Source organism: Saccopteryx bilineata, chromosome 1 (genome assembly GCF_036850765.1).
Source record: "Saccopteryx bilineata isolate mSacBil1 chromosome 1, mSacBil1_pri_phased_curated, whole genome shotgun sequence".
Lineage (NCBI taxonomy): Eukaryota > Metazoa > Chordata > Mammalia > Chiroptera > Emballonuridae > Saccopteryx > Saccopteryx bilineata.
In genome coordinates, this window is record NC_089490.1 from 345,893,636 (window position 1) to 345,913,654 (window position 20,019).

The following is a 20,019-nucleotide window of genomic DNA, read 5'->3' on the forward strand; positions in this document are numbered from 1 at the left end:
GGTTTCCTGGTGTACGCTGGGACCTAGGGCCCTGTCACACTGCCTGGTAAGTGTCTCTTCCCTGGCCTCTGCCAGGGGCATCACCTTACCTCTGAGTCACTCCTCAGACCCTCCAGGTTCCAGCTCACTGGTGAGGGAAAGGGGGTGTAGGGGACTGCAGAGAAAGAAGGGGCCCTTTCTCACCCCTGGGTCACTACAAGGCTGTCTCTTCCCTCAGACTGGCTGTCTACTTGCCCAGCTTCAGCCCGGCTCAAACGAGGGGTGGCAAGGAGTGGATTTCCCTGCTCTGCCATCTTTCTGGTCCGAAGTTCCAAGATTCTGGATTTTGAATTTTTTTGTTTCTCAGACTCTGGTTCTGGGATGAAGTGGACTCTCCTGCCTTCTTGGAGGGTTAGAGAAGGGGAGAGGCTATGGACCATCCTCTCCTTTGTGAATGTATTGATCTCCCATGGCTGCCGTTCACAAACCACCACAAACCTGCTGGTGATTAAAACTGCCAGTTAGGACCCAGATTTATTACCTTAAAGTTCTGGAGATCAGAGGTCGAAAATGGGCCTCTCCCCACCTCCAACCCCAGGCTAGAGTCAGAATGTGAGCAGGGCTGCGTCCTTTCTGGAGGCTCAGGGAATAATCTGTTCCTAACCTTTCCAGCATCTAGAGACACGCAGGGTCCTTGCCTGCAGCCTCCTCTCCCCCATCCATGTCCAGTCTTGCTTTCACTGCTCAGGAGTTTTGTGATTACATCGAGCCCTCCTGGGTCATCCAGGGTAATCTCTACATCCCAAGATCCTTAACTTTGTCCCACTTGTAAAGTCCCTTTTGCCATGTAAGGTAGCATAGGTATACGTTTTGGGGATTAGGATGTAGACATCTTTGGGGCTATTATTCTGCCCACCGCAATAGACATCATGGAAGGACCTTCTTCAACTGTTGTTAGAGGGCTGGGCTAGGTAAACCCTTCAGTTAAGAAAACACTGGCCTCCTTGGCTTTTTTGGAGGTGCCCTCTGCCCCATGTGGGACACGGCATGGCACGGTCTGATGCGGGAGACATGGGCTGGCCTTTGGAGCACCTAATCTAATGGAAGAGACATGCCTGTCCTTCGGGACCCCTGGTCTGATGAATGTGTGGGGGTGGGAGACATGGGAGGTAAGTGGTAAATGTGACAGGAGATTCATTCTGTCTGTCTCCTTAGATCCCTCTGAACCTCCCATGCTCGGTGACGTTGCAGCCAGGACCTGAAGACACAGGGAAGGTGGGTCATTTCAAAAGGGGCATCTCTCTGAGTACAAGATACTTGTGTCCCCCGGTCCCTGGCTTTCTCTCCAGGACGTGCTAAAACCACCCTCACCCCTGCCCTGTAGAAGCCTTCTCGTACCTAGGCCAATCTAATCTGTCTCTTTATAAAGAGGGCAGCAGATACGGCATCATCTTTACCCCACACTCAGTTACGTGTCCAGAGGCTCTCCTGAGTTCCTCTCACTGACCTTGGTGTGGGCTACAACAGGAACAGATGTTCTCTGGACTACTGCCTGGCTTCACACCTCATATGGAGGTGCAGTCACTTCATGGGTGGGGAAACTGAGGCTCAGAGAGAAGTGATACCACTCTGTCACAGGCCTCGGATCTCTGAGCCCCAATTTCCTTATCTGCGGAATGGAGATAAAAGGATGTGCCTCCTCTTGTGGTTGAGAGGATGGAGTAAGAAGCCAAAGCAATGTGCCCAGTGCCCGGTCTGCCCACAGGGCGTGCTCCCGGACAGGGTGCCGAGGCTCCTGCTGCCGTGTCTGGGCGGCCGCCCCGGTGAGGATGGCCGCCCCGGTGAGGATGGCCACCCAGACAAGGCAGGCAGCCCTAGAATGGAGTCCAGTTAGGGTGGTTTGGATGACCTCTGGTGAGGAAGCCAGGGAACAGCTCTGTGGGAAGGTCAGGTGGGGGAGGCAGCCACAGAAGGAGGCAGCTCAGCCCTGGGGCCGACCACAGGGCTCCTGAGTCAGACCAAGGGCCTGTCGGACTGTGGGGGCTGGGGGCTCCGTTCCAGTCTCCTTGTTTATAAAACGAGAGGGTGGCTGCCCGTGCTCTTGGGACCCTTCCCACTCCCAGGCCTTGTGGTGAGCGAGCCCTTCCCCACAGGCCTGTGGTGTGGACTATGAAGTCAAAGCCTTCTGTGCTGAGAACCTGGAAGAGAAGATCCACAAGCGGTGAGTGGCTCAGCTTCTGGCTTGGGCGTGGGCTGTCTGCTGGCAGAGAGAGGGAGAGGCCGGTCCCTCGGAAGAGATAAGTAACAATACCTGGAAGCATTTGAGGAGAGGCCACACATTCCAGCCTCGGGAGCTCTGAGAAGGGAACTCTGGAAGGCTGGCAGGTCATGGAGGGCTTCCTGGGGGAGGTAACTCAATTAACTCGACTTGGCATTTTTTACTTTACACCATTGTACCCGCTTTCGCCATCTCCCTGACTCTGGTCTCGTCCCTTGCAGAGTGCATGCCTTTTTAATTTGTTAAGGAAAAACTCTGAAATTTAGATTGTCTTAAATAGTGAGTTAGTTGTTCCCACGCCATCCTAGACCCCATTTCCCAGTTCTCCTCCTGGAAGGCCATCAGCAGCAGGTGGTGGCGGGGGGTGTCAATGGAGGCTTCTAAGCAAGAGAGGGGAGTAGAGAAAGTGAACCCACCTAGGGGCAAATGAGGGGGAGGTAAACTCATGTCTCAGAGAGGGAAGTGTTCCCTTGGAGAGGCACAGCCCTGGGCAGACATACAGCCCAGACTGGCAGCCTGGAACAGCTGGCCCTGAGTTGCCCCAGTGGGCTGCCTCAGCCCTCAACTCAGGTAGTTACTACACCTTGCCTGTTACAATTTCCAAAGGAGACTGGCAGAGGGAACTGCATTCTCTTAGGGAGTGGGGTGAGTGTGCCACCTGGTGACTTCAGGATGTATTGCATGCATCTCTATCTCCAGCCTCGGCAGCTTGTGCGTGTTGGGGATCAGGGTGGGGGAGGAATGAGACCCTTCCTCCTTGCTTCTCCCCCATTTCTTCTTAAGGTCTGAGACCAGGGGAAAGGAGGGGAGTTGTGGGTTTTGGGGGTGGAGCCTAATCAAAGCAAGGAAGAGGAGCAAGCAACACATTGCTCCTCACCTCACCACCAATGGGACATTTTAAATCCTCACTAGAGTTATTACTAATAATGATACAACACCTATCATTTATCAAAGATTTATTAAGTGCTGGACAGTATTCAAAGTGATGGGCATGTATGGACTAATTTAACCCTCATAGCTACCCTAAGAGGTTGGTCCTGATACTGTCACTGTTCTTCAGATGAGGAACTGAGACACAGAGGTTAATTCACTCAGGGTCATAAGTTAGTAAGGGGAGAGCTAGGACTTTAACCCTGGCTGTCCGGTTCCAGGGAATGAAGGCAGCTTAGCTGAGAAGCGGGGATGCCAGCCCATCTGGCATGTCATGGAGACTGCCTCCTTGAGTCCCCGTCCTTTCCCTGTCCTTGTTCCTCCCTGAGCTCCTGTCCCCTTCATAGAGCCCCATCCTGTCTCTGGGCCTCCACCTTTCACTGAATCTTTTCCCCCTTCCCTGGCCTGCAACCCCTGACTGAATCCCTGCCCCATCACTGAACCTGTCACCTCTCTAAGGCCCTGTTTCTTCATAAGGTCAGTGTCTCCTCTGCATATTCTTATTAAATAGATATTTAGCAGGCATTTGTTATATGGCAAACATTGTCACTGCTGAGAATGCAGCAGTGAACAATTTAGACCAAAATTTTTGCCTTTACGGAGCTTACCCTATCAGCAGAAAGTGAGACATAGTCCCTTTCTTACCATCCCTGGCTACCAAGACGGACATACATGCAGTGCTGCCATGGGGTGGTTTGGCCCTGATGTGGGAGTTCAGACCAGGAGAAGATCCAAGTGGGTGAACCAAGAAGGTTTTCTGGAAAAGGAGGCATTCAGCTGGGCCTTGGAGAAGGAAGAAAATGAAGGCAGATATGGTGGGAAGAGAGTATTATAGGCAGGGACCCAGTGCAAGTGGAGCTTCAGAGAAAGGGCTAGACGGACCACCCAGGATGATAGTGAGAAGGTGGCGATGGCTAGGGACAGAATGGAGGAGGATGGCGTAGGGCCAGATGATAAGGCTCCTATTCCAATCTCTGCAGTTTGGACTGGAGTCTAAGGCCATGGGGAGCGGTGGCAGCAGTCTCTTGAGCAGGAGATGGATGTGAGGATTGCAAGGGAAGGGGATGGAGGCAGGTGACTCTGGTCATCTTTCGCTCTGCCCTTGTCCATTAGGAATTCTGTGCGCCTGGTTATCAGGAAGGTTCAGTATGCCCCAGAGAGGCCTGGCCCCCAGCCCACAGCCGAGACCACCAGGCAGTTCCTCATGTCGGACAAACCCTTGCATCTAGAGGCCTCCCTGGATAAAGAGGTAGGAGGCTCAGACTTGGTGGGGGATGGGGACTGCTCTACCAGGGCGGGGCCTTTCAGATCCTAGCTCTTTCCTGGCCTCAGGACTCCTCAGGTAGGAGCTTCTGCCCCCAGATCCAGGAGCACAGGGTTCAGGGGACCTGAATTTTTCCTCAGGGGATTCGGGGAAGCCTCTTGAGACCTAAAGGGTTGGCAGAAGGGGGCATGAACCTGAAGGGTGTAACTCAGTGGTCCCCAACCCCTGGGCCGCAGACCGGTACTGGTCCGTGGGCCATTTGGTACCGGTCCGCAGAGAAAGAATAAATAACTTACATTATTTCCGTTTTATTTATATTTAAGTTGGAACAATGTTTTATTTTTAAAAAATGACCAGATTCCCTCTGTTACATCCATCTAAGACTCACTCTTGACGCCTGTCTCGGTCACGTGATACATTTATCCGTCCCACCCTAAAGGCCCGTCCGTGAAAATATTTTCTGACATTAAACTGGTCTGTGGCCCAAAAAAGGTTGGGGACCACTGGTGTAACTGACTTAAGAAATCAGTGTGCCTCCCGAAGGATTCTGGGTTGTGGCCATCTTCTTGCCCCGCCCCCCGCCCCCCACCTTCATCCTGGAGCCGTGAGCATCTCTTCTCCTTCTTTGGGAACAGCTGAAAGCAAGTACTTGGGGCAAGATTCAAGTTGGGGTCCTTCAGTAAAGATTCAGAGCAGGTTCCCTTATTGAGCGGGCCAACCCTCCTCACCTTCTGCTTCTTCGAGATCCACTTGTGCCTAAACTTCCAGACAACCAGAGCTGGCAGGAACTTTATACGTCATTGCCTAGTCCGATTCCCCTATTGGACGGAGGTGAACACTGAGGCTTAGCCTGTCCAAGGTCACACCACTCTCATTCTCATTCTTCTTATTATTGTTTTCATTGTTTCTGGTGACTAAACCCAGATTGGAGCCCAGGAACAGCACCTTCTTCTTCTTTTTTTTTTTTTTAAGTTTTAAATTATATTTAGAAAATTAAATTTAACAGGGTGACATTGATCAATAAGAGTACATAGGCTTCAGGTGAACTTTTCTATAGCATTTGAACTGTTGATTATGTTGTATGCCCACCACCCAAAGTCAAATCATTTTCCATCTCCTTATATTTGTTCCTCTTTACACCTCCCCCCCCTCTCCTCCACACCTCTTTCCCCCTGGTGACCACTTTATTTTTTCTATGTCCATGAATCTGTTTTATATCCCACCTATGTGTGAAATCATACAAGTCTTAGCTTTCTCTGATTTACTTATTTCACTCAGTATAATATTCTCAAAGTCCATTCTTGTTGTCTTAAATGACATTATGTCATCATTTCTTACGGCTGAGTAGAATAGTACCTTCTAATTCAGTTATCCTTCAAGGTCCTACAAAGGAACTGAAGTCTAACATGCCTGGTGGCTTAGAGTCATTGGAAAGTGGCTGATAAGCTAAGGGCCAATGTCAGAGTGGCCAAGGTCTGGGGAGTCCCAGGAGATGTGTGTGAGGTCTCTTGTGCCTCCCCCTCTCTAGAGCTTTGGTGTCCTCCGATCCAACCCTTCTCCCTTCTCTCCAGATCTATTACCACGGAGAACCCATCAGCGTCAATGTTCATGTCACTAACAACACCAACAAGACAGTGAAGAAGATCAAGATCTCGGGTACCCCAGGCAGAGGCCCAGCCCAGGGGGTGGGCAAGGGGGGGGGCAATCCTCTCAAGGGTAGGGGTTAGCTGAAGGTTCTCGGCTTGTTAACAGCTTTATAAATAACTACTGGCCCGCATAGAAGCCCAGGGCCTGCTTAAGCCAAAGGGTAAAGCTTTTGAAGCTGCTTATTGGCCAGGTAATGAGTTTACTCTTTATGCCACCTCCTGTTAAGTTTCTTGGATTTGGGGCAAAGCTGTCCTTGAGGGGAAGATGGTTTAGTTATGGAAGGGGAAAGGGTGTGTTTGGGCTGCCTTTGGGGTGGAGGATGGGGACAGTCTCCTGTGGAAGCCCCAGGTGACTCTGGGTATTGCCTGGTGCTACACATCCCCAACTCAGGGTGCCTGGGATGCCTGGGAGCTATGTCGCTGACTCCCACCACCCATATCCCTCTTCCGCCCCAGTGCGCCAGTATGCAGACATCTGCCTTTTCAACACAGCCCAGTACAAGTGCCCTGTGGCCATGGAAGAGGCAGAGTAAGTGAACATAAGCCCAGCCTTGGGCGCATGGGATTGGGTGGGGAAAAGAGAAACCCTTGGCCTACTTACAGGCTCAGATGTCCCTTCTCCACCTGGCAGAGGGCTGGGCTTCAGACTTCCTTGCCACTCATGGTACATAATCCTGAATAGCGTTTTAGAAAACATCCACTTGATTTAGCTGCAAGAGAATGCATGTTACAGGCAAGGACAAGAACCACTAAAAGGCCATTTTTAAAGTGTAACTATGGTCTTTGAGATGTCCTGGCTAGGCTGGGGTTAGCTCTGGGGAGTGGGTATTGCTACACCCACCTCCCTTCTTCCCAGTGACACAGTGGCACCCAGCTCAACGTTCTGCAAGGTCTACACGCTGACCCCCTTCCTGGCCAACAATCGAGAGAAGCGGGGCCTCGCCCTGGATGGGAAGCTCAAGCATGAAGACACAAACCTGGCCTCCAGCACCCTGTGAGGACCTGCCCTCACCCCTGCCCTGTCTTCCCCACCCAGTGAGCTCCCACGAACTGGCTTCCCCATGTCCTTGCAGGCTGAGGGAAGGAGCCAACCGAGAGATCCTGGGCATCATCGTTTCCTACAAAGTGAAAGTGAAGCTCGTGGTGTCTCGGGGCGGGTGAGTGCGCCCATCTGGCCCGGGGCCCCTGAGTGCAGAGGGGAGCGCCCCTAACCCCTGCAGCCTACCTCCCTGTTCTACCTGTTTGCTGGACTTCCTAGCTGCATCCACCTCGAGGGTGAACCAAGCTTGAGGACTTCCTGTTCCCTCTCTTCTTCCTTCCTGCTTCTCTTCCTCCTCCTCTGCCCCTTTATCCTGTTGCTTCTGAAGCCTTCAGCCCCTCCTTGCCCCTCCCATCTTTTTCTCCTTCTCCTCCCCTCTGCCTTAGCCCCTCTCTGGGCGCATGGTGGGGGGAGTCTTCCCAGAGTCTATGTGTAGGAGATCCAAGGGTTCTGTGCCCTTCATTGTACCTTGGGATACAGCACCCACCCCCCACTCATGCCCATGCTAATCTGCTGGGGAAATGGCTAACGGGGCTGAGAATCCCACAGCTGGTTTGGGGGTGTTCTGACTCTCCCATTCTACAGATGGAGAAACAGAGGCCCAGACATTTCCTGCAGTCACCTCCCTTACTCTCAGGTCATGGGCTGGGTGCTGGGTCACAGCAGTGCACGGGAAAATCTACTTTCCCCATATATTGGACCTACATGTTGTTATTATAAACATAGAATTGGGATTTCTAAATTTCCACAGGGATTTTTTTTTTTATAATTCATAAATTTCTACAAAAAGATTGGAAAGCTAAGAGCGTTAGATGTTCAGTCCCCTTTACTAGGAGAATAATGCCCCACGCAGATGGTGGCATGCAGCACTGACCACACGTTACAGGACAGCATCTCAGAATCGCAACCCAAGTCTCGTGTCCTGCAACCCTTGCAGCCCCATTCTGCTCCCCGGAGAATCCTCGGTGAATCCCAAGCTGCTTCCCAGGAGGACAGCATGGGGCTTAGTTTTTATGTTTCCTTTGTGGATGTGGATCCTGGGGCTCAGCCAGGCCTTGTAGGGGGTTTGACTGAGCTGGACCTGGATCTCAGTCCCCCAGGGGAAGACTCATGTCATGTCTGTTTATTTCTGAATGAGCAGTGACAGCTATGCAGGGGGTGGGTGGGATTGTGTCCCAGGGTCTTCTCTACCCCGCTGGGCAGCCGAGGTGGTGAAATGAACATGCTTTCTGTTTCTTCCTCTTTGAACCTCTCCTGACCACTTCTCCCGCCTCCTCTGACCCACCCAGCCTGTTGGGAGACCTTGCATCCAGGTAAAGTCCCTCCCTTCCACCTGATTGTTCCACCTTCCAGAACTGCAGGGCACTTAGTTGGAATGAATCGTATGTCATGTGCTGGGACTAGAACCCTCCCCTGAAGGACCGGGGGATGCAGTTTTTCTTTTAAAAACCTCACCCTGCTCTTGCATCACACCCCAGTGATAAGGACCTTTGTAGACAGCGCAGTGGGCTTTACTGATCTAGGGAGTAGCTCCAAATTAGTCTGAATTATAGGTTGTTTTGGAGAAATGCCAGCTTCATGGCTTTCAAACTTCTGCACTAATGAGAAGGAACTGCTGGCCGGGTGTTGCTAAGGAGAGGTCCTGTGGAGATCTGCTTTAGGAGACGAGATTCCCTTGTTGCCAGCTCGAGAGCCACATACATCCAAAAATGTGTGTGCCCCAAATGCAGTGGTTTTGCCTCCTTCTGACACAATGGCAATATTCCTCATCCTAAGAAATCAGTCCATTTAGAAAGGTGAAATTCAGTTCCATTCAATTCAGTATATTTCAGTAAAGATTTCCTGCACCCAGCCTTGTGCCCAGCCTTGTGCTGGGTGCTGAGATTCCAGAGAGGGATCATACACAGCCCTGGTCCTTGCTCACTCAGAGCCTGGTGGCAGGTTAAGGTCCAGATTCTTCTATCCGTATCCTGTATGGCTCTAGTGGAGGCTGGCACATTCAGTCTTCCACCAGCTTCCATTCTGAGAGCTCACTGTTCCAAGTGAACCTGGAAAAGCAATCCCCTTTGGAAGAAAAAGGAAAGAGAAAGAGCCCATTGTTTCAATAGCCTTACGAGACCTCCCTGCTCTCACCAAGGCACAAGCCTCACAGTGTGACCAAGCCTTTTACCTACAGCATCTCCTGGAAGTTCTAGTGGTTCTGTAGGATGTAGGTGTTGTCATCCCCATTTTCCAGATGAGCTCAGTGAGACTTGAAGGTGTAAAGTGCCCCCAGGTGAGTGGTGGGGCTGGCAGAACAGACCTTTCCGGTTGCCTGTCCCCTGTGTCCCCTGTCCCTTCCTCCCTCATTCCCGACAGGCCCTGGGCAGCAAGGGCAGTAGGCTGAGGATGTGCCTGGCAGCACTCACAGTGGACAGACGGCACCTCAAGCTGAGAGCAGGGGCTTCTGAGGCTGCCTTTGTAAGAGTGGAGAGTGGGTAGGAATCACTTCAGTTCCCACCCACTGTTATCACTGGGTGCGTAAGGGTATGAATTATGGAGTCAGAATCCTGTCTGTCCCTTCCCATTAACAGTTGTGTGCCCTTGGGGAAGATATGTTTACTCCTATGTCTGTTTCCCAGTCTGTACATTGGGTGCAATCATATGGTTGTGAAGATTAGAGTCACTCTAGGACAGGGGTCGGGAACCTTTTTGGCTGAGAGAGCCATGAATGCCAATTATTTTAAAATGTAGTTCCGTGAGAGCCATACAATGACCCGTGTACGTTAGGCATTATCCAATAAAAATTTGGTGTTGTCCCGGAGGACAGCTGTGATTGGCTCCAGCCACCTGCAACCATGAACATGAGCGGTAGGAAATGGAGTGTAATACATGAGAATGTTTTATATTTTTAACATTATTATTTTTTTTATTAAAGATTTGTCTGCAAGCCAGATGCAGCCATAAAAAGAGCCACATCTGGCTCGCGAGCCATAGGTTCCCGACCCCTGCTCTAGGATAGTCCTTGGCACAGTCAGCACCATGTAAATGTCTGGTGTTACATTTCTGTCTTTCAGAAGCACTGGCTGGTGACAGCACCCCACCCCCTCTTGTTCTCCCCCACTGTCCCCCCTCATCTCCATACCCACAAGGCTTTGAGCCTCTATGCACAATGTAGACAGCCCCAGGGCCTGGGTCCCATTCAATTTGAATTTGATTAAACTGACCTTAGCAGTGTGTCATCGAGATGGCAGGGGTAGGGCCATCCAAGCACTTTGACAGGAGCCTCCTGGAGATGTTGGGAAATGGGACAGATGAGGGTGGGGGAGTTCCAACCAGGATGTTGGGAAGGGCTGTGTCAGGGAGGACTGGGCTGGCTATGGTGATTTGAGGTTGGCAGGGTCCCTTGGCACCTCTGGAAATATCAGTGACCAAGATGCACACAATGTCCTGGGCAATCTTTTTCTACCCCTATGCCTCCTCCCAGCTCATGGGAAACCAGGGATCCTTCTCAGGAAAGAGGAGGTTTCCATTCTTTTGGGAGTCAGGAGAGGAAGTCTCCTAATTCAACTCCAAGAAAGACAGAGGCTCAGAGAATGGCAAACTCAGGACCTGAGGCCAGATTTCCTGCCTCTCAGCTCAGAGCTGCTGCTTCTGACCATAAAAGCCTCCCCAGCCCTTACACTGACAAGGTATTGCGTCTCACAGACAGAGAGTGGGTTTGAGGCTCACTGGGTCTGGGTCTCCGTTTCAGTGATGTGGCCGTGGAGCTGCCTTTCACCCTAATGCACCCCAAGCCCAAAGAGGAACCCCCGCATCGGGAAGGTGAGCACGATCTGTGGGTCACTGGGGTACAGGTTTCTAGATAGCCAACCCTCTCCTCTACCAGCTGCTGTTTTCCCATCTGGGTCAGCCCCTCTGGGTCGGCCTTCAGCCCAGGTCTTCCTGCTTCCCCAGCTCCCCAGGATTTTTTTGTGAGGCCCACACTGCTTGTTTACATCTAACTCCCCAGGAGACAGAGAGGTCTGGCTCTGTTCTCTCTCGGGGTGGGGCAAGGCTGGGAGTGGAGGGTGGCCCACTGCCCATGCGTGGAACCCTTGTCTCACATCCAGGTGTGGGGGAAAGGATAAGATGACCCCTGGACATGCCACCCAATCATTTTTCCAAGTAATACGGGACTGGTCATACTACGTTAAGTCTAAGACTATGTCAGTTAATAGAGACATTCTAGTATGTACCACAAGGAAAGAAAAATGTTCCCACATTTTTTGCAATACCATTGATTGTAAAAATACCTCAACTTCAGAGATGTGAAAATGTGTGGGAAAAAAGGTTGTTTTAGAATTAATGAAAGTCATGCATGCAAGAAATAAGCCTAAGTCATGTTGGAAATATGCCAAAAAGAGCTGGGTCCAGAGGCTTTCCCATTCCCCTGGGGCTTCAAGGGCCTCCGGAACCTCCCTGAGCCCTTCAGCCTTCCTTTAGGATGACTTGGGGCATTTCTGAGACCAGGGACGACCTTCCTTCCCCACTCCCTTCTTTCTTTGCCCTCCTCATTTTAGTTCTGGGGCAGGACCTGTGCCCCCATACCCACTCACCACTAACCCATGGGTGCCCACCCACCCTGTGTTTAGTTCCAGAAAACGAGGCGCCAGTAGATACCAATCTCATAGAACTTGACACAAAGTAAGCCAAACCCTGCCTGCAGACGTCTGGAGGGTGGGCCTCGGGGAGGTGGGTGGGGTAACAGGGTCATTTGCATATATGCTTATTAACCCCTGAGGAGCAGCTGGGCTAACCCCGCCTGCTGAGAGCCACCTTTGCTCACCTCTTCAGCAACCCGCTTGCCTGCATGTGACTTGAAGGACCCTCCGTGCCTGTTCCTCCTCCTCCTGCCTTGGGGTCTGTCTTCCTCTCTCGTCCTTGCACGTCCGCCAGTCCGTCCACAGCACCTGCTCAGCTCACACAGGGCTGGGTCACAGCCCTGGGCTGGGGCTCTCCTGCCCTCTCCGCACCTAACCAGCAAATCAGGCTGTGGGGTGGGAAGGCTCTGGGGGTATTGTTGCTTTTGACTCCTGAGAACTGATGTGGATTTTCCTGCGGCCAAAGGCCATCAGGTCTCTGGCCAGTGACCAGAGGGGCAGGACCTGGGCCGACATCACGAACCACGTCCAGGGCAAACCAGCTTTTTTATGCCAGCTCCATCCAAATCTGCTCTTCCCTTGTTTCCCAGAAGATATTTGGGGTCTCAAGTCACTCCAAGAGGACACCTCACACAGCTGGCTGAATTCTGGGGGAAAAGGGGCTTGGGTGGCCTGAGTGGGCATATTTCATGGTAGAAGGGAACTCCTGTGCTTGGAAGCAGTCCTTAGTCCTTAGAAACCTCACTCAGGTACCCCCTTCCCCACCGACCCCTCCTCTGCCCCCCTACTTAGATTTGCCACCCCCAAGCCTTTCCTCTCTGAGGTCCCTCTGGGTTGAGTGTGAGCTCACAGTTTCTCTTCCAGTGGGCCAAACCCACCCCTTTTTGTGCAGAAACCAAGATGCTTCCTTTCAGTGACTGGGTGGGGTTTCTTGGGCCTGTTCTTGGGGGATTCAGAATAGGCTGTGGAACTGCTGGGGGCCTGGCCTCTCACAGTGGGAATAAGTTCTTCCTCTGGCCCAAGCCCCCCCTGCCCCCCAAGCACAACTCCTCAAAAACCGGGTCACTTTTCAGCTCTCGGACACAGAAGGCAAACTTATGCCTTCCTCTGGTATTTCCACAACTGGCTAGAGGCCAGATGTGACCAGTCCCACTGTCACTGGTCACAATTAGGCTGATTTTCTACCAGCAGTCACATAGTCTGAGGCAAACCATGTGCACTAGCTCAGTCACCAGACGTGCCAGCCTGGCAGGCCTTTCTGCCCAAGGTCAGCCCAGAGGCCAGTAGCCGAGGCCCCTCCGGCAGGCTGGCCCTCTGATGCCTCTAAGTAAGCCTGCTCTCCCTGCCCTGCAAACAGCCTCCCATTTTCCTTGTCTTTCCCACCAGCGATGACGACATTGTGTTTGAGGACTTTGCCCGTCAGAGACTGAAAGGCATGAAGGACGACAAGGAGGAGGAGGAAGATGGTACTGGCTCTCCACAGCTCAACAATAGATAGACGGCCGGCCCTCCCCGGGCAGCCCCGGGGCCACTCGCCTGCGCTAGGCTGCTTATTTGTCTTCTTCCTGTCCTGGTGCCCCCTCCCCTTTGTTCTTCCAGTTTCTACTAGGGGGCCCAGTGGTCTTCCAGGTTGTGGTGGTAAACCTCTGGCTTCAGGCTGAGCCCCACATCACCATGCCAACAGGGCCCACATGCACCACCATAACCCTCTCATTGCAGTCACCTCTCCGTCCTCCCTCTTTTCCTGTTGACCTGCAGAAAGGCCACCCTGGCTCTGGCCTTGGAATTTGACTTGGGATAGGGAGCAGGGGGGAGGAGAGAGCCCAGGGCTTGGAAGGGTGGGGATGGGGGATCGAGATATGTGAGAGGATGTCCACAGTCCCAGGTGGTTAATACAGCCTGGCAGCTAAAAGGTGACCACATTGAAGGCGACCCTCTTCTGGCTGGGAGGGTGGACTGTGGATAGATTCTCAATAGCTTTTTGCAGTTCTGACCCACTCAACAGCTCTCCCCTCTACCCCCATCTCTGCCCCGTGTCCCACTGTGTCTGACGGTGACATTGGTGTTAACCCAAGGAGTGGAGAAAAGCAATTGGACTGACTTTCTTACCAGCAGTTACCTAGTCTAAGGCAAGCTGCGTGAACTCGCCCAAGTCTATTTCAGTATTGTCAGGATATAACCTCCTCGTTTCTTATGTGTGTGTCCTGTCTATAAATATGCACAGAGAGAGAGAAGGGAGGGGTCTCGAGAAAGCACCCCTTTCTCCCCCAACCCCAGGCAGAGTGAGCCAAAGCTCCAGAGGAGGGTTCCTGAAGGGTGACCGACAGATGGGTGCAGGGGCAGTGGGGGAGAGTCTGCCCTGTCCCCTGTCTTCATGGACTTAACGATTGGTGACCCCATGGCAAATAAGGCTGGACATCCAGAGGGTGTCAGGTTCTGCCTTCCCTTGCAGTTCTCCAGGGCTGGGCTGTCCTGGTCCTGCAGGCTGAGAGAGAGTGCCTGAGGCCACCATACCCACAGACCAAAGGGGTCCTCCCCCAAAAGGTGGCAGGCAGGGTCCATCGGGATGCCCTCACCTAAAAGGTAGGGGGCTGCTGGGTAACAAGGAACCCTTTATTTTCTTGGGGAGTTGATGACCCCCCTGGTAGCTCCCAGTGTCATGGTGACACAGTACCCATTGGATGGTGTTTGTGTGATTGAGACCTGGGGTGTTTCCAAGGCAACAGGGCAGGCAGATGATAAGGTAGGAAGTGTTAAAAGCCTTTGCTCCTCACTTACTGTGTGACCTTGAGAAAGTTCCTTTCTCTTTCTGGGTCTCAGTTCTTCACCTGGAAAATCAATGGGTTAGACCAGATGATCACACAGGGCCCGCCCAGCTGGCTTCCAAGAATTTGTGAACATTAAAGTTTCTGGTTTAGAGGGCGGAGCCAGAGCCACTGACTTTGTTCTGGATGCCTCCAGAGGGGACTCATTAGACCCCGGAGGTGGCAGGGCCAGGTAGAGCTCCTACTTTCCCACCCCAGGCCTGAGAAGGCCCCTTCTGGGGCCTCTGGAGGGTTGCCTGATGTCAAAGTGTGGCCATACTAGCCCGAGCTGCTCGGCCCTGGGGCCTGAGTATTACACAAGGACAGAGTTTGTACTTGCTGAGCCTGTTGGGGTGGAGGGGTGCTTATGATAGGGCCTGAAGTAACTCATGGCCCCTTGTGGATGCAGACGCCTGAGGTTTACCTTATACCCAAGCAAATATATTGATTTACGGGTCCAAGGGGCTGGCTCCTCAATTCCTGCTTCCTTCTATCTCTAGCCTAGAATTGTCTGAAAAAGGAGACAATGAAATTTTATTATCCAAGTTGAATCTCAGCCCTGTTCTGTCCAGCCCCTTTTGGGTTGGACTGGGCAGCTATTTGCCACGGTGGATTCCCCAGTTCCCATGCTTGGCACTGCACTCTAGCCCTTCCCTTCTGACTTTCACGAAGACTCAACCCTAGAGACTCCTACCTAGGTGAGAATCAAGTCAGCTTGGGACAGTCACACTCCCCTGGCCAGACCTGGAGTCCTAGCTGCAGGTGCCACGGGCACGCAGCCCCTACCAGAGCTTGCTGGGCAGTTTGCACCTCGCCGGGCAGCTGCAGGGTTGACAACATGCTGGCACAACGCACCACAAGCGCAGGGGCGCCTGCGTCTCCCTCTGGAACCACTGGGGCTGGGATGAGACACATTAGGATTTGTGGTGACCACTGCCCCACACACCTCCTCCTTCATCTCTAATGTGTGCGCACAAAAGACTTGCCTCTGGTTTCTTGAGCTTGCACCCCCTCCACATCTATCACGTGGGTTTATCCCAGAGTCAGCCTGAACTTTCTCCAGCCGCAGGAAGCACCAGAGCCCCATCTAGCCTTTCACTCTTTGAGTGCAGGACTGCAGAAGGGCAGTGGTCAAGTTCATTTGAATTTGGCTTAACCATCCTTGGCTGATAACTTAAATTGCTTGGTGCCAAGCAAAGACACAGAGATGGGTCAGTCCCAGCCCCTGTCCTCAGGTAACTCATGGTCGGGGAAAAGTCGTCGGGGAAGAATGGAGCCATTTTATTGAGGGTTCCATGGCTGTTGCTAGTCCATTTAGTGCCTTGATGTGAATTAGAATCAGTGCCCTTTCCGGGTGGAGTCAGCCTACGTTCGAATGTACAGTTTTGTGAATGGTGCACAGGCTGGAGGTTAGCCCTCCTTGCCCTGGTCCGGCACCCTCCCGCACAGCCATGTACTGCAGCTCGGGGGGACACCAGGCCAGTGTTTCCTCTGGCCTCTTTCTGAAAGAAAAGCCCAGATCATCTTTCCAAACTTCTGGTCTGCTCCAGACCCCACGCTCCCTGCAGCTCCCAAACGTGCCCGAGTCCTTTTCTACAGGGCCCCTCTCCCTCTGGACTCACGTGAGCCCTTGGAGTATAGTGGGGTGTGGGGAGCCCCACTGGGCCCCAGGCACCAGCCCACAGTGTCAGTTTTCTCTCTGCACACATGTGAGGCCTGCACTGGCCATGTGGTGCCACGTTGGGACTTTCCAGTGGGCCCTGAAGGTGGCATGTAGGTAGCAGGCTAGTCGGGAAGACCGTGGCCCGGACTGAGAAGTCCCCAGGCAGAGGGTCAGCTGGAGGCCTCAGCATTCTAACTACGGGAGAAATCAGTCCCAGTGAAACGAAGGACGAGCTTATTCGGCTGGAGTACACGGACCTCATCAGCCTCAGCACCCGGACAGGCGAGAGGGGGCTCCCTTGGGACCCTGCTTCATCCGGGGGAGCTGCTGACGAGCTGGTTTTCACAGGGTGCAGTGAAAAGTACCCTGGCCTGGAAGTCCACGATGTCTCTCCATTCTGACTGTCATCAACCAGCTGAGTAGCCTTGAGCAAGTCACTCAACCTCTTGGGCTCAGTTTCCCTGACTATAAAATGGGACAGCTATACCCCACTCAAGGAATGCTGAGGCCCAGCTGGATAGAAGTCAATAAAGATAAAAGTCAGCCCTGTGTATTGCAAATGGCTGACCTGCCACCACAAGAGAGTGGCTCGAGGTCACACAGGAAGTTTGCTGTGGGCTGAGCACTCCTCCCACTGGTCATCTCTTGCCCTCTTCTCACTTAGTCAGATATCAACCAGAATGAGATGTAGCCAGGTCGGCTCTGGTGATCCAGCTGAGGGGGAAACTGAGACGCTATCCAGGAATGCTGTGCCCACACAGGTATACAGGAGGGTGCCAGCCCAGGGACAGGTAATGGTCGCAACAACGAGGACAGAGAGACAAGACATGGAGATTGTCAGTGGCTGGGACTGAGGGCATCTTGGGCCCTCCCAGGCTTGGTGTCACCCACATCTCTCATCCCTCGGACCCCATAGAGGCCAGGAAGCCTTGGCTCTGGTCCCAGGTTAGTAAGAACCCCAGCCCCAGGCCCTGAATCAGCACTCCATCACAGAACCCAAGAGTGAGGTGGAGCGGAAAATGCCTGCCCCTTCCCTTCAAAGTACAAGGCCCCTTTCAGGGTCAGCTGAAGCTGCCAGTGCTGCTTGATGATCCTTGGGAGGCATTCAGGCTCAGGGAAAACCCAGGCCTCTCACACAGACCTGAGCCCCAGCTGACCTGCCCCCCAGTGGTCTCAACAGCATACAAAGGCAGTTTCTCTCCTGCCACCGACTGGGAACTGGACATTCTTGACCCGTCCCAGAGGAAGACATTAGCCCCGAATCTTGAACTCTTATACAGTCTCTTGTCCATAGGCCTATAGCTATTCTGATATTTTTCTTTTTAAAGTTAACAAGGACCAAAACAGACTTCCTCATCCTCATGCATAAACCTGCATTGGGCCTGCATCTTGGCCCAGGCAGCTCCATCACTGTGTCCTCCCTCCAGGACTGAAATGGCCTACCTGTTGGGACAGGATTTCTACCTGTGATACTCCCCTATGGAATCACTGCACAGTGCTTCAAAGAGAGGCCTGTTGTATGGGGAGTATCCTCCCTGCCTTCGCTCTCTCCCAACTCTTCACCCTGAAAGGGAAGTCAAAGCACAGGTCTCCAGGGCCCATGATCTATAGACACTCTGACACAGTGGTTTTCAAACCAGGTGCGGTGGAACCCTGCTGTTCCACAGAGCCTTGTCAGGGGCTGCTAGAGTGGGAAGAGGGTGGAGGCATTGGCTAGGTCTCCAGCACCACTTCCCACTTCCAGCACCCACCCCGTTCCCACTTCCACCAGACCAACTCTGCTTTTATCTGTCTTGCCTATTGAGGTTTCACCTTCAAACTTCCTTTTGAAGAAAACATTCTTCAAACCACCATTTTGAGGTTTGATCTTAGACCAGCAAGCACAAGTTCTATTCTTGCTTTTCATGTTGGAGAGGCTCTAGCATTCCAATGCAAAGTATCTCCGTATTGGGACTTGGGACTTGGGTCACAGGACCCAGGCCCAAACATTTGCTTATACACACGCACACACACACATTTGTTGGTTTTATAGCCTTCCACCCTGAAGCTCGGGCCTAGGTTTCATTCAGGCAGGGGCCTGGTGCTCAGTGAGGATGGGTCTTGACCCTGATACTGGCCTGTTTAGCATGGGAAACTGTGGAGCAAGGAAACAGGCCGAGCCCTCACCCTAGGTCTTGTGTCTGTATCCCAGTGTGATACCCAGCTCTCCTGGCCCAGGCACATGGGGTGGCAGAAGGAATAGTGTGACAGGAGGAGAAACTAGAATCAGGATCCTCTTTACACAAAGCCAGGCAGATGGAAGTCCAAGTTTCATAAAAAAATGCTGAGGGAGGCTTTATAGCAGGGATCTCAAACTCGTTGCCATGCGGTCGGCCCACCAATTTTGTGCGGCCCGCAGACTAATCAAACTTCATGGATTAATCTGCGGGCCAGTCTGCGGGCCAGTCTGCGGGCTGCACAAAATTGGTGGGCGGGCCGCATGCGGCCCGCGGGCTGCGAGTTTGAGACCTCTGCTTTATAGCAAAAGACTGTCTTGTGAGGGCAGGATCTGTCCAAAGACTTTTTAGGCAACAAGTTTCCCTGGAGTAATTCTAATAGGATTCCACTCCCACATTTGTGGACAATCAAGTGTGTGGGCCACAGGAGGGTGCCTGAGGAGAGGCTGGTCCCCCACCCGAAGTCTCCCAAAGTCCTTCCTACCTCTGCCCAGGCCCCTTCATCAGGGCTGAGGGTGGCACTTTGATGAGACCTGGACCAGCCCCTGGCACAGAGTCCTGCCTCTCCCCCAACCAGAGCTTTCTAGGTGAAAATGTAAGGCTTTGGGCCCTGCAAGCCATGTGGCATGGGAGAAGGAGTGCCATGTGGCATGGGAGAAGAGTGCCACCAGTGCTCTACGTTCAGTCTGAGCGTGCTCTTGGAACCCACTGACCTCAGTTTCCCCACGTGTATGTAGTGTGTGGCTAGTTCCAGGATCTGCCCGCTTCACAAGAATTACTGCAAGGATCATGGGGTTTATGGATATGAGACGTGGCATCACATGAGAAGTGGGATCCTCACAAACTCGGGGAGCAATCATGGCCTGCACTGCAGATCAGCAGAGCACTCAGGGGAACAAGTGAAGGACAGTATTACTGGACCGTCTCTGTTCAGTGTTCAGGGCCAGCCACAGACACTGGAGGTTTGAGGTGGCACCTGTGTCTACTCAATAAGAGTCAGTGCTCAGCCTGGCACAGTGACTGGGTATGGGTCCTGGGTGTGGGGAGTGACGATGGCTGGGATAGGTCTCCAGGTCTGTGGCTCCTCTGTGAAGTGATTATTTTGTGACATCCTCATTCCTGGGCCACCTGCCAGGTTTATTTGTTGTACCTGTGGTGTTCCTTATTATTTCAGATAAGTTATTACAATTTATTCGACTCTAACAGGACAATGAACAAAAGAACCATAAATAAGAGACCATTAAAGGTCTTTTGTGACAAGTGCTGGCTGTGCTTATTTTCTGTCTCATGCGCCCCCAGCAGAACATAGATCAGCAAATGTGGTCCCTGATACCCTGGACTGGTGGAAAGGGCTCGTTCGTGTCTGGGTCAGGTGCTTTTTGTCCCGTCTGTGGTTCCAACTCCCACCTGGTTCCTGCACCCCCTCTGGTAACTGCCAGGAAGCTTCCTCTCCCTTTTCTACCATTTACCAACCTTATGGCCTTGGAGAAGTTGCAAAAACTCTGATCCTCTCAGACACCACTGGATCCCACGACCCCTGGTTTATTCCTGGGGTGAAGCCAGCCCATCTTTTTGGCA

The 20,019-nt window shown here is 52.6% G+C and overlaps 1 protein-coding gene across 4 annotated transcripts in view; it reads left to right on the top strand.

The window, feature by feature from the left end:
• The window catches only part of ARRB1 (arrestin beta 1), a 78,422-nt gene extending 58,716 nt beyond the window's left edge, over positions 1–19,706 (top strand). For 3 of the 4 annotated variants that reach the window (XM_066250024.1, XM_066250034.1, XM_066250007.1), the window contains exons 6-16: positions 1,195–1,254; positions 2,133–2,200; positions 4,301–4,436; positions 6,023–6,107; positions 6,554–6,626; positions 6,954–7,091; positions 7,171–7,254; positions 8,426–8,449; positions 10,870–10,940; positions 11,750–11,801; positions 13,145–19,706. In XM_066250024.1, coding sequence (XP_066106121.1) covers positions 1,195–1,254; positions 2,133–2,200; positions 4,301–4,436; positions 6,023–6,107; positions 6,554–6,626; positions 6,954–7,091; positions 7,171–7,254; positions 8,426–8,449; positions 10,870–10,940; positions 11,750–11,801; positions 13,145–13,256 — 903 coding nt within the window. In that variant the 3' untranslated portion in view covers positions 13,257–19,706. The remainder of the gene's footprint in view (positions 1–1,194; positions 1,255–2,132; positions 2,201–4,300; positions 4,437–6,022; positions 6,108–6,553; positions 6,627–6,953; positions 7,092–7,170; positions 7,255–8,425; positions 8,450–10,869; positions 10,941–11,749; positions 11,802–13,144) is intronic. The other variant, XM_066250017.1, reaches the window with a different exon arrangement.
• Positions 19,707–20,019: the final 313 nt, after the last annotated feature.